The 13,766-nt window shown below is 37.5% G+C and overlaps 1 protein-coding gene across 12 annotated transcripts in view; it reads right to left on the bottom strand.

Annotated features, from left to right (window-relative positions):
• Positions 1-13,766, bottom strand: part of BPTF (bromodomain PHD finger transcription factor) — a 129,143-nt gene that overhangs the window by 39,792 nt on the left and 75,585 nt on the right. For all 12 annotated transcript variants that reach the window (XM_032457050.1, XM_032457056.1, XM_032457061.1 and 9 more), the window contains 4 exons: positions 9,514-9,693; positions 6,180-8,490; positions 1,942-2,066; positions 1,262-1,390 (listed from right to left, as the gene is read on the bottom strand). In XM_032457050.1, the coding sequence (XP_032312941.1) occupies positions 1,262-1,390; positions 1,942-2,066; positions 6,180-8,490; positions 9,514-9,693 (2,745 nt within the window). The remainder of the gene's footprint in view (positions 1-1,261; positions 1,391-1,941; positions 2,067-6,179; positions 8,491-9,513; positions 9,694-13,766) is intronic.

Here is a 13,766-nt window from a genome sequence, read left to right as displayed (position 1 = left end):
CACAGGGAAGCAACAGAAGGAAACTGAAACGGCAGTAGGACCTGGGCTGCATGAAGAGCTACAAGAAGAGTAATTAAAGGAGACTGTGGTGGTGTGCGCTGAGGAGACTGTGTGCGCTGAGGAGACTGCGGCGGTGTGCGCTGAGGGGACTGCGGTGGTGTGCACTGAGGAGACTGTGCACGCTGAGGAGACTGTGCGCGCTGAGGAGACTGCGCGCGCTGAGGAGACTGCGGCGGTGTGCGCTAAGGAGACTGTGCTGAGGAGTCTGTGGTGTTGTGTGGTGAGGGCTGCAGGGTCAAGACTGAAGACTGGTCAGGACTGCTTTCTTCCATCTGTGTCTCTGCCTCTCAGCTGAGGTGTCTACTCCTATCCCAGGCCAAGATTGTTTTAATTTTACTAATATTTTGTATCTACTAGGACAGGCACTCTTTTCAAAAAAGCCATTCCCAGTCGTTTGTCCTCCAAGATGAACTTCTGACTTAATTCAATCAAGATTTGAAAATTAAATTTATACTTCTGGGGACTATGAACTTCTATAAGCGAGTAAATTTCTATCTATAGACAGCATTTTCTTTTTATATATTTCTTAATAGATTTTTTCCTAAGTATTTTTATTGCACATCCAAAATTGATTTTTGTTTTATTTATATATCTTAAATCTGGACCCCTTACTGGACTCTTTTCAGTGTTAACAACAGTTTTGACTCTTAAGTATAGCATTATAATACCTTTTCTTTGCTTCCTTAAGAACAGGGGCTGGATCCCATTCTTCTATGTACTTGCCACTTAGAACCTATCATGCGGGTGTCTATAAATGTTCCCTGCGTAACTCTATGCCTCTTAGGTTGTTTCTACCCTGAGCACTAAAGCTTTACACAACAGCAGCTTTAACCCTTGAGTCAACAAATCTTCACTAACCACTTACGTCTCAGATTCTGCAGCCGGTTCCAGGACTACAACCAGACAGACTCAAAGCCCGCTGTCTTGGTTGACGGTCTGGTGTGGGCCAGTGCTCCACGCCTTAATCACAAGAGGTATTGTAACAGCTCTTTGTACCCCTCCTCTGACGCTGTGTGCCTAGTGGACTCTTGCTACGTTTACCAGTTAATTATCATTTAAAAAATAGAATAGTTTGTGATGAAAAAGTATTTTTTCAAAAGTTGAACAAAAAGTTAAGGAAATAATTAGAATCAAATTTCAATTCATGAAAGATACGGCTAACAGATGAATGATAAAAGAACAGAATTCTTTCTGTTCTTACCTTTTGGTGCTTCTGGAACTCCAATGGGGCAAATGATTTTCCTGATACAATATTCAGATCGAATGCCATAAGGACCAACATCTCGCCTCTTAATTATTTCAGTTGTTGTGATTTCAGTTTCAGATGTTTCTATGATGATTTAATTCACATAGTATTAATAACCACCCGAAATGTTCAGAGACTAAAAAGGTACAGCATCTGGTGCTTTAAAAAAGAGATACACATGGAATAAAACTTTGGAAACATTAGCTTAATGAATGACTGCAGGACCACTGCTGGACTGCAACAATACCTCCACACAAAAAACTTCTAAACTGAGCAAAATGCTGTTCGGGAGCAGCTCAGTTCCTGGTGGTAAAATTCAGTCAAAATAATAAAAACCCTAGGAGAGAAGCAGCAAGCACAGAGTTCCAGATGTCCCAGTTTAAATGACTTATACTCTATGATAAGAAGTATCTTTTAAAAATTCACACTGGTTCTCACATTAGTGACTCACCTTTTAAGCTGAAACCCCTATGTGGCCTCCAGGATTTGACAGCATGTGCTGCCAAACTTCAGCAAAGCTGTATTTTTTAAATACTAGCATTATATTTCAATAAATAATGGACATGCTTAAAACGAAGTGAACTGTTAAGTGATTTTCTCTTTTAAACTTAAATTAGAAACTAACAACCCCTCACCTGTCCGTGTGGTCCCTCCTCCCGGAGGAGCCTTGGCCGCCATGTCATCCCATCTCAGACTTGCCCACAGTAACCGCAACATCAGGCTCACTCCAGCTAAGGACTTCACAGTCTGCAGCCTATACCTGAAAGAAAAACCCAAGAAGAACCATGTATGTATGTATACACACACACACGCACGCACGCACACACACACGCACGCACACTCTATTAATAAACTGAAGGATTCTTTCTTGTTCTCTTTACGACTTCAATAATGATTATACAGTCTCATAAGCACTCTGGTTATTATGGATCCCGTAATGAAAGAACTCTTGTTTCTAGGCATAACATGCATCCAACAATTTTAAAAAGGGCTGCAGTCACTTCAAATGCCATATAAATTGGTAAAACAAGCATGTTTCACTGTCAGACTGACATGGCAGCAATTTATGAAGATTTGATACATTTAGCCTAATTCCAAAAATGTTAGAAAAAATATGAATAAGAGCAAATATGGAGAAATAAATAATTGTGACTGAATGTGATAAGAGTTCTGAAGAAGGATAAAATCTTAACTGATTTTTGCTGCAACAAACTGAAAATGTTTAAATTTTCTCAAAAAGCAAAATAAAAGCAGGAAGACCTCACAAATTCAATAAGACCTTTCCAGACAGACAGAAATTTTGTATTCAAATGGTGGTTCTACAAGAGCACCAGGTGATGAATACTGCTAATACTAATAATGCTTTAACAACAATAGAGTAGTTTTGGAATCCTATGATTAATAATAAAATGACAGTGAGTAATAAAAAAGGACATTGCTATATTAGTTACTAATCAGGAGACAAAGGAATCTCTGTGCTCAGGTTTTTTCTAAGCATTGTGTGAAAGTTACTGAACATTTTAGATATTCTTTTAAAAATAATATTAAAAACACATTTCAAAAAATTTATAACTGCAGTGAATATAATGTCTTAAAATTGAGTTAACCATCGCTGACATTTCCACACACTTAAATGAATACAATAAATTGACTGTAGTGAAAAGAAAACTTATAAAATGAAAATAATTTCCTCCTCTAACAGAAGTAGAAGGTAAATCTGAGACAATTTGTATTTGAAAAGCAATGCTTTCTATTCTTAATGTTAAGTCAGAAAAATGAACAATGTGAGAAAGAAAAAGCTCCAGCCAAAAAGTTGCCACAACTTCTTAACTTCTCATCTCCACCTGTGACACCATTATTTTCTTTGTTGTGCTATCACCCTGTGAGTCCTCTGACTTGGACAGATGGTTCTTAAATTAGACAGCAAATGTTAATTAGTGCAGGGATGTCCTGAGAGGGGGAAAGTGTTTGTCACTTTCAGACCACACCCTACAGAAATGCCTAGGGAATTTTGGACTCATGGGAGAAAACAAATGAATATTTATTGGGAAAGAGTTTTTTCTCATGCTCTTTCTTCTTCCTCCAATCACTCTCCACAAACAACTTTAAAGCATCTCTATTTTACAATGGAAGTAACACCAAGTGGGGAACACACTTCATGCATTACAGCCTATTCATTCAAAAAATACTTGAGTGTTTTCTCAAATAAAACTAAGTGAAAGGAGCTGGGGACACAGAGATGAATTATAATCCCTTCCTGAGTCAGCAGGAGCTGTCACAGAGGAAAGCACAAGGGAGGGGCATCTGATTTGGTTTGGGGGTGGGGACTGGAGCTTCCCTGGAATCTCAAAGGACAAGGATGTGGGAGCAGCTGATCAAAGGCAAGGAACACACACGTGCTTCGGGGGAAGGTGTACAAGAGCAGACACTTCTTCCGAGAAACCAGCTCTGGTGTACTATGGCTGGAGGGAACGGATGTGGAGGAGCAGCAAGAGATGAAGCTGGCCCAGGAGAGGAAGGCAGAAGCCAGAATGAGCTGCACCAAACAGGAGGATTAAAGAGCACCTAAGACAGTCTATCAGGGGATCTCTGATAGGTACCCCACGTTGCACTGGTTGTAAAGGGCAGTACTTCTCACGGATGTGGTTTACAGGTGACAATGCTTTCCCCCTCCCAGTCCTGCAGCAGGTAACACCACAGCTCAGTCAGAATATTCACAGGACAGATCTGCATTTTAGGAGGGTCCTTTTGACAGCACTGTGGAGAAAACTACTGGTTCAACTGATCATGAAACACAGACTCAGGGCCTGGGGGAAGGGGAGCGAGGGGGAGAACAGAGGGGAGGGAAAAAGAGGCCCTGATGAGTTGATGGGACAAATTTCACTTTTCCAATACTGCCCAGCCTGAACGTTAAATTAATAAAGATCAAACATGCGCCTTTGGCATTCTTAGCTCCTACTCTAAGCATCAGACATTTTATTCAAGAGTGAGTAGAAAAATGCATTTCACATGCATGGTTTCTACAGCGATATATTTTTTTAAATGCATTTTTAAGTCAAGAGTAATTTACATATTTGCCCATGCCTCCGTTAGATAGAAGAGATTATGTTTCTCTCAACTTCAGCAAATTAAGACGTTAGCATATATATGAAGGCAGTATCTGTTTAAAATGTACAGGAAGGTATTTCCTTCCATTAAAAAATGACAAATTAACTAAACAGATAAAACTGTGCCCCCAGTGCATATTGAAACATAACAATACAAGGCTTCTGAAACCCAGCCGTGCAGAAAAGGGCCCTGGGCGACAGGTGAACAGAACTGCTTCAGAGAAGAGTGCTTCCCAGTTGAGCCTACCTTCCATTTCAGAATAGGAAAGAGCAGAAAGGTCGGCCTCCACAACTGCCAGGTCACTCTACTTAAAGTATTTGTACACAGTAACTTTTCCAGTGGGAAAGAAGTTACCTGCAGGACAGTCAAGGATACATTTTGGGACCGCTCTCAATGAAGAAAGCAGAAAAGTGCAGAGTAATCCTACAAATCCATGAACTGTAATGGAGAGTTCCTTGATTCCCTGCAGGATTCTGCAAATCCTTCATTGCAGGCCCTGCAGAGAAATTGTACTTTTCAGCTGTCTCTATTGAATGTGTAATGGAGTGATGATATTTTATTTCAAATCAAAAGATGAGTTATTAAAAACTTGGTCAAACCAACTATGACTGGTCATTTAATTAATTCCTTTATAGAGAGTACTCATTTACATTCTTTTTTCATTTAAAAAAACACTAGTTAATATAAAGGAAACAAGAAAAGTATGATTTTTAACTTAAAGAAACTAGAACCATATTAAAGACACAGAAATGAAGCCTAAAGTGAAATGGAGTCTGCTCGGGAACTTGTCATTAACTTCAGGATCCTAGCAAAATCTAACTGCAACTAAGACCCTTCCTGGTTTCTGAGCATGTCTCACAGAACGCTTATGTTATCAATGTTCATGTTCCATCCTCTTCAATCGTAAGGGCAAAAAGATAAAAAGACAAGGACATGAAAAAGGACAAAGCAAGGACAAGTATGTGAAATGTGATACAGGAGATAAAGTAGTAGATTGGGATTTAGGAAAACCAGGCACTATTCCTAACTCAGTCCCTCTGTGGCCAGAGGCAAATTATTATGCATCTATAAAAGATTAAGAATTTCTAAGATCCTTTCCCAACATAAAACTACGTGATCTTACAACTGCCAACACTACGGACTTATGATTCATCCCCAAAGCTTAATGCCCAGAAAATTTTAAATTAAGACACTTTCTGGGTTTAAAAAAAAATCTCCAAGGAATCTCAGAGGTTACTTTTTCTCACAAAAACAACAGAGAACCCCAAAACAAATCATGCAAATAAATTACATTAGGAAGATTTCCACATTATAATGAGCCTTGTGTGATATACAGGCATGTTTCCTACGTCTTATGTTTTTGCGAATCACCTCATAGAAATAAAATACAAACATTCCAGAAAGCTGGTGATTATCCAATTCTGTGATTATACCTCACTTTCAGAGCAAACACATGGCAGTAACTTGGGAAGGTTAGATCACAAAAACAACTATGTTTGACTTGTCTTGTGAAAAGTGAAGTTGAGTTTCATTTAAAAGATTCCCTTACATTGTCAGTCTTTAAACATTTTTCCCTAATTAAACTTTAGTACCTACCAGCTGGCCGAGCTAAAATCTCTCTGTATCTTATTTCCATTACTAACTTTGCCCATTAAATGTAGACCTTTCCCTGTCTTATTGCTATTATCTCATAAATGAGATATTCTTGTTAGATAATTTCTTTAAAAACTTTCTCCCTCCCCCAAATACGTTTTAAAGTACATACCTCCAAGTGATACCAAAGGTTGGTCTAGGAGAAGGATAAGGCCATATATCCAAGGCAGGCTTTGCATTGTAATTAAAATAAGGGACTTCTCGGATTCCTCCTTTCCTGGCCAACTTTTTTAAGTCATCATTAGGCAAGACAAAAATGCTCTTCTTGCTGCTCTTGGTGATAAACTTTCTGTATGACGGCAGAGCTGTACCCGAGCGAGTCTTCTTGGGTCTTGAAAATTTCATGAGTTTCACTTTGTCTCTTGTAGAATATTCTTTGCTCACAGTCATCGATGTTACCAGAGTGCCTCCTGCAGTGGTCAGCGAGTCTGTCACTGTTGTGGTGACCACAGTTTTGCTCTGCTCCTTCACAGAGATGATGTCCACACTGCTGCCTGTGCAGGGTGTGGAGAGCTTCGTTACCGTGGTAGTGGTGGTTGTGACAGTGGACGTGGCAGAATTTTCTGTGGAAGAGACCACAGTCTGCTTATCGCCTTTTGCTACCTTAATTATGGTCTTTGATTCTGTGGCCACTGTGGATGTCATGGTGGTGACTTCTGTGATGACTGTTTTTCTTTTAGACTCTCCATTGACATTTTCATCTTTGGTGGGCAGGCCGTTTTCATCAATAAAGTCAGTACTGAGGTTAGATTCCTCTCCAGAAGTAATAATAGGTGATGGAGTAACTTTCTTAACTTCGGACGTTTCAATTTCCATATCTTCTACCTGACTGGCTGAGCTGCTTTCTGGACAAGACAGCAGAGGCATGGCAGCTTGTGCACTTTCACACTCTTTGGCTGATGGCAGCGTCTCCAGGGTATCCGTGTAGTTGCCGTCAGCATCTGAAGATCTCAGTGAACGTGATTTTGTTTCCAAGTTTTTTTCTTCATTAAAATCTTCCATGATGACATCACCATTCATGAATGGCTTTACAGAAGATTCTTTCACAGTCAAAGACTTAATATCCTTTTCGGGAATTATTTTATTTATATTATTAACCTTTGGTTCAACGTCACCGCTTCCTACTTTACTCTCAGAGATTTCTTTCAAGCATTCACCTTTCAAATATACTTTAGGCTTATTATCTTTTCCATTTATTTGAAAGGTACTTGCTTTCTGGCCTTTCTTTTCAGACTCCCGGTTTTCATTATTCTTTTTGTCAGCAACACTTTTCAGATTTATTTGATCGACACATTTATTCACTGGTCTCTCCTCTAATTTCTGATCTTGACTTGGTTTTTTACCATTTGCTTCATTTACCTTGCCCTGCAGCCTGCTGTCACAGTTTCCAGTGGACTTATCTGAAACAAACTCACGCTTCAATGGTTCTAAGCCTTCAATACCTGGTTCTTGAGTTATTAACTGTTCAGAAATACTTTCATTGCTACTCTGAACAATCATATCTTCTTCACTGCTGTCTTGAATAGACATAGTATCAGAACTATTTTCCAAAGTGCTATTATATTCAGAGTCACATCCCAGTTTTCCTTCAAAGTCTATTGCCTTGGACAGAGATGGGATCTCTCTATCATCCGTACTTTTAGGTACTGATGGAAATAAAGGGCTCTGGGAAGGAGAGACAATGGTGTCGTTATCCTCCTGTATGAGTGGTTTTTTGTTTTTATAGATCAAAGTACCAATTTCATCTGCACTGGCCAGTTTAGAGTCATCAATGAGAAAATCACTTCCTTTTGCTTTTACCTTACTGGGCTCCTGGCCTTTACTGGCAGGTTCAGAGAGACTCTCTTCTATGTCATTTCGAACAGAATTTTGTTTCTGACAGTTTGTCTCTGGGCTCTGAATGGAGACATCATCTAACATTTGATCTTTTGAATAAAGTTTATTTGTTGTATAAGCAGGATCACTGATTCCAAGAACTGCGGAATCACTCTGTGAACATCCTTGGATCAAGTCTTCAGATTTATCTTTACTTGCATTAGAGCTTTCTTCTTGTCTAAGCAAGTCACTTTGACACTCTTCTTTTACTTTTGTTGTTACTGGTGACTCAGACAGACTTTTCAAAGAACTTGTGCAAGTCTTTCCTATACCCTTAATTCCACCCTCCAATTTCATTTTTTCGTGGCGTTGTTTTTCTTCCAGTGTAAACTGCTTAATTCTTCTTTCAAGAAGTCCGTCTAGTTTGGATGATTTGATTTTCTTTTTATAACTAGTCCTTAGATGAAAACCCTCACTGACATTGACCACATCTACTTGAGAACTTTCCTGACAATTTATATGTGACTCTGTTTTCACATCATCATCGATTTCCATCGGTTCTTCCTTAAAGGATTTATCATGTTCAGAATCTAAAACTTCTTTCACATCTGTGAAACAAAGACATTTATATAAATGCAATTTTTAGATTGCATGAAATGTGGAATTCATGTTAATATTTTTATTTTAAAAAATACCAGTTTTTCTCACTTTTACTCAGATCTTAACTATAAATATCTATATGCTTAAAAGTTCCTGATATGATTAAAATAGGTCAATGGAAAAGGCTAAATTTTATGAAAGGTTAAAAAACACACACATTCCAAATATTTTAATATTCTGATTTCTAGTATCTAAAACTGACGGAATGCCACAATGAAAAATTATGTAGTCTGTGATAGCTACTGTATATACCAATACTTTCATGTAAGATTTTGCAGAGTATTTTATGGTTATAAACAATTTTTCACAAAACACAATGTAAGTTCCTCAAAAGGCTGAACATAAAATTATCTCTTGATCCATCAATTCAACCCCTACATATTTACCAAGGGAAGTGAAAACATATGTCCACACAAGAACTTGTACACAAATGTTTATATCAGCATATTATTCTTAATAGCCAAAAAGAAAACCCAAAGGTCCATCAACTGATGAACAGATGAACAAAATGTGACATATGGAATATTACTTGTAAATAAAAAGGAATGAGGTTTTGATACATGCTACACCATGGATGAACATTGAAAATATGCAAGTGAAAGAAGCCAGACACAAAGGACCACATACTACACGCTTCCATTTACAGGGAATGTCCAAATACCCAAATCCATAGAGACAGAAAGTAGACTGGGATTTAGGGATGACTGGGGACTGACAGCTAGTGGGTATGAGGTTTCTTTTCCAGGGATGAAAATTTCCTAAAATGGAATGTGGTGATGGTTGAACAACTCTGTGAATATACTAAAAACCACTGAATTGTACACTTGAAGTGATGAATTACATGGCATATGAATTATGATCCAATAAAGCTGTTATCAAAGAGACAATGCAGTACCTTTCCTCCTGTGTGAACTAGATCCAGTGAATTTTCATATCACCCCCAGGCTCCCTCGACCCTTGACTCTCCTTACCTTGGTCCTTTTTCTCAGTAATCTTTGAAATGTCCATTTCACTTTGGTCTGCTCCTTTTGCAGCATCTGAATCTTTTACCTCGCCTTTCTCAGAATCAGGCTCTGTTTTTATTTTTTTTGGACTTCGTGGACTTTTTCGTCTATCTGATTCATCCATATTTTCATCCATATTATTTTTAGCTAAAAAACAAGTATATAGTAATTACAAGCATGTACAACAGTAGCAATTTACTTTAATACCTCTAGTTCAGTGGAAATTATCAAGCATATTACAACAATTTATACTCTATTTTTTATTTAAAAAAACAAAAAGCATAAGTTGAGGATACTACATGCTTTCTTTATATGCTCAGCTGACCTAAAGCACAGAAGGAATGACTACATTTTAGATATACTTCAGAAACGTTCACATACGAGACTATTTCAAACTGTTCTTTGGCTTCAGAAAGTCTGCATCAGTGGTTTCCAACGTATTTTGTATTACAGAACCATATCACAATTAGATAAACACTATGATCCCCTAACCCAGAAAAAAAGTACACACACAAACTTTAATAATAAGAAGAAAAATGTCAATGGATTCTTGGATAGCCTTGAATTTATCTATGAACTCCAAGTTAAGAACACTTAAGTCTGCATCACAGAATAAAGAAAATAACCAAATGCAATATGTAGGCTTGTTTGGACCTGATTTACTCCCAACAGCAAAAAGGCATCTCTGAGACAACTGGGGTAAATGGAATATGGACTGAGAATTAGATGACTAATATGTTAAATGTTGTTAACTTTGTTGAATGTGATAATGGTATGATGGTTATGGAAAAAAATGTCCATTTCAGACAGAGATATATACTGAACTACTTTTGGTAAGTAACATGATTTCAGGGATTTGCTTTAAGTTCAGGGAAAAAAAAGCCCAGGAAAAAAAGTGGGCAGTGACAATCAAAAGAAAAGTGATGGAATCTGATGACTGTTGAAGATGAATCCTGATTACATGGTAGTTCATTATTCTATTCTCTTTTACTTTAGTGTAGCTGCAAATTTTCCACAAGGAAAAAAAAAAATCAAACCCACAAAATAGAACTATTGTCTAGATGAATCTTCCTGGGGCTTAGTGGCATTTCCTACTTTTCATTTTCTTCTTTGAACCCAAATATAGCAAGGTATACTTATTTCTTATTTAAATGAATGATTCCTTCCAGAAAGGTTTGGCTGAGGGAAGGGAAGAATGCAAAAAACACACTCATGTCTGTTCAAGATAACAGGATACTGGTGAGAGAAGAAAAGGATCACAGGTAACAAAAAGGATAAAAAAAACCCTAAACTGATGCTCTCCTTATTGGATGCTTTATAGTTATTTCAGAACTGGGCAATATTTTTCTCATGGTTTCAAGTTGCTCAAAAAGAGCTTTGAAGCAATCAAAGAGGAAATAAAAAAATACTTTCAAAAATACAAATGAAAATGAAAACACAACAATTCAAAACCTCTGGGACACAGCAAAAGCAGTTCTCGGAGGGAAGTTTATAGCGACACAAGCATACTTCAGGAAACAAGAAAAATCTCAAGTAAATAACCTAACCTTCCACCTAAGGCAGCTGGAGAAAGAAGAACAAACAAATCCCAAAGTTAGTAGAAGAAAAGAAATCATAAAGATGAGAGCAGAAACAAATGAAATAGAGACTAAAAAAACAATAGAAAAGATCAATGAAACTAAAAGCTGGTTCTCTGAAAAGATAAACAAAATTGATAAGCCTTCAGTCAGACTCATCAAGAAAAAAAGGGAGAGGGCCCAAATTAACAAAATCAAAAATGAAAAAGGAGAAGTTACAACTGACACCACAGAATTACAAGGAATCATAGGAGGCTACTGTGATCAACTATACGCCAACAAAAATGACAACGCAGAAGAAATGGACAATTTCTTAGAAAGGTACAATCTGCCAAGACTAAACTAGGAAGAAATAGACAATATGAATAGACCAATTACCAGCACTGAAACTGAATTCGTAATTAAAAACCTCCCAACAAACAGAAGTCCAGGACGAGATGGCTTCACAGGTGAATTCTACCAAACATTTAGAGAAGAGTTAACACCTATCCTTCTATTCCAAAAAGTTGCAGAAGAAGGAATACTTCCAAACGCATTCTATGAGGCCATAATCACCCTGATACCAAAACCAGACAAGGATATCACAAAAAAAGAAAATTATAAGCCAATATCACTTATGAATATAGATGCAGAAATCCTCAACAAAATACTAGCAAATTGACTCCAACACTGCATTAAAAGGATCATACAACATGATCAAGTCGGATTTATCCCAGGGATGCAGGGATTTTTCAATATATGCAAATCAATCAATGTGATACACCACATTAACAAATTAAAGAATAAAAACCATGATACTCTCAACAGATGCAGAAAAAGCTTTTGATAAAATTCAATACCCACTTATGATCAAAACTCTCCAGAAAATGGGCACAGACAGAACATACCTCAACATAATAAAGGCTATATATGACAAACCTACAGCTAACATCATACTTAATGGGGAAAAGCTGAAAGCATCCCCTCTAAGATCAGGAACAAGACAAGGATGCCCACTCTCACCATTTTTATTCAATTAGTTCTGGAAGTCTTAGCCACAGCAATCAAAGAAGAAAAAGGAATAAAAGGAATCCAAATTGGAAACAAAAAAGTAAAACTGTCACTGTTTGCAGATGACATGATACTATGCAAAGAAAAGCCTAAAGAAGCAACCAGAAAACTTCTAGAACTCATCAACGAATATGGTAAAGTTGCAGGGTACAAAATACATATACAGAAATCAGCTGCATTTCTATACACTAACAATGAAAAGCAGAAAGGGAAATTAAGGAAACGATGCCATTTACCATCATGCCAAAAAGAATAAAATACCTGGGAATAAACCTACTCAAGGAGGCAAAAGACCTGTATGCCGAAAACTGTTAAGACATTGATGAAGGACATTGAAGACGACATAAACAAATGGAAAGATATAATGTGTTCTTGGATCAGAAGAATCAATATTGTTGAAATGGCCATACTAACCAAGGCAATTTACAGATTCAATGCAATCCCTATCAAGTTACCAACGACATTCTTCACCAAGGTGGAACAAAAAATGGTAAAATTTGTATGGAAACACAAAAGACCTCGAATAGCCAAAACAATCTTGAAAATGAATGGAGCTGGGGGAATCACACTCCCTGATTTCAGACTATACTGCAAAGCTACAGTAATCAAAACAGTATGGTACTGGCACAAAAACAGACACATAGATCAATGGAACAGGATAGAAAGTCCAGAAATAAACCCACACAAGTATGGTCAATTAATCTATGACAAAGGAAGCAAGAATATACAATGGAGAAAAGACAGTCTCTTCAATCAGTGGTGCTGGGAAAACTGGACAGCTACCTGTGAAAGACTGAAAGTAGAACATTGTACACAAATAAACTCAAAATGGATTAAAGACCTAAATGTAAGATCAGATACTATAAAACTCCTAGAGGAAAACAGGCAGAACACTCATGGACATACATTACAGCAATATATTTTTTGAACCAGCTCCTGGAGTATTGGAATTAAAAGCAAAAATCAACAAATGGGATCTAATTAAACTTAAAAGCTTTTGCACAGCTAAAGATCCACCAACAAAACAAAAAGACAACTTACAGAATGGGAGAAAATATTTGCAAATGATGTGACTGACAAGGGACTAATTTCCAAAATATACAAACAGCTCATACACATTAATGTCAAAGAAAAAGGCAACCCAATCCAAAAATGGGCAGAAGACCTAAACAAGCAATTCTCCAATGTAGACATAAGGATGGCAAATGGGCACATTAAAAAATGCTCAGCATCGCTAATTGTCAGAGAAATGCAGATCAAAACTACAATGAGATATCACTTCACACCAGCCAGAATGGCCATCACTGAAAAGTCTACAAATGATAGATGCTGGAGAGGGTGTGGAGAAAAGGGAACCCTCCTACACTGTTGGTGGGAGTGTAGACTGGTGCAGCTACTATGGAAGACAGCATGGACGTTGTTTAGAAAACTGAAAATAGACTTACCACGTGATCCAGCAATCCCACTCCTGGGAATATATCCAGAGAAAAATAAAATTCAAAAAGACACATGCACCCCAATGTTCATAGCAGTACTATTTACAATAGCCAAGACATGGAAACAACCCAAATGTCCAACAATAGATGACTGGAT

This window comes from Camelus ferus, chromosome 16 (genome assembly GCF_009834535.1).
Source record: "Camelus ferus isolate YT-003-E chromosome 16, BCGSAC_Cfer_1.0, whole genome shotgun sequence".
NCBI lineage: Eukaryota > Metazoa > Chordata > Mammalia > Artiodactyla > Camelidae > Camelus > Camelus ferus.
Note: the sequence above shows the minus strand (reverse complement) of the source record. Positions and strands in the feature narration are given on the sequence as shown.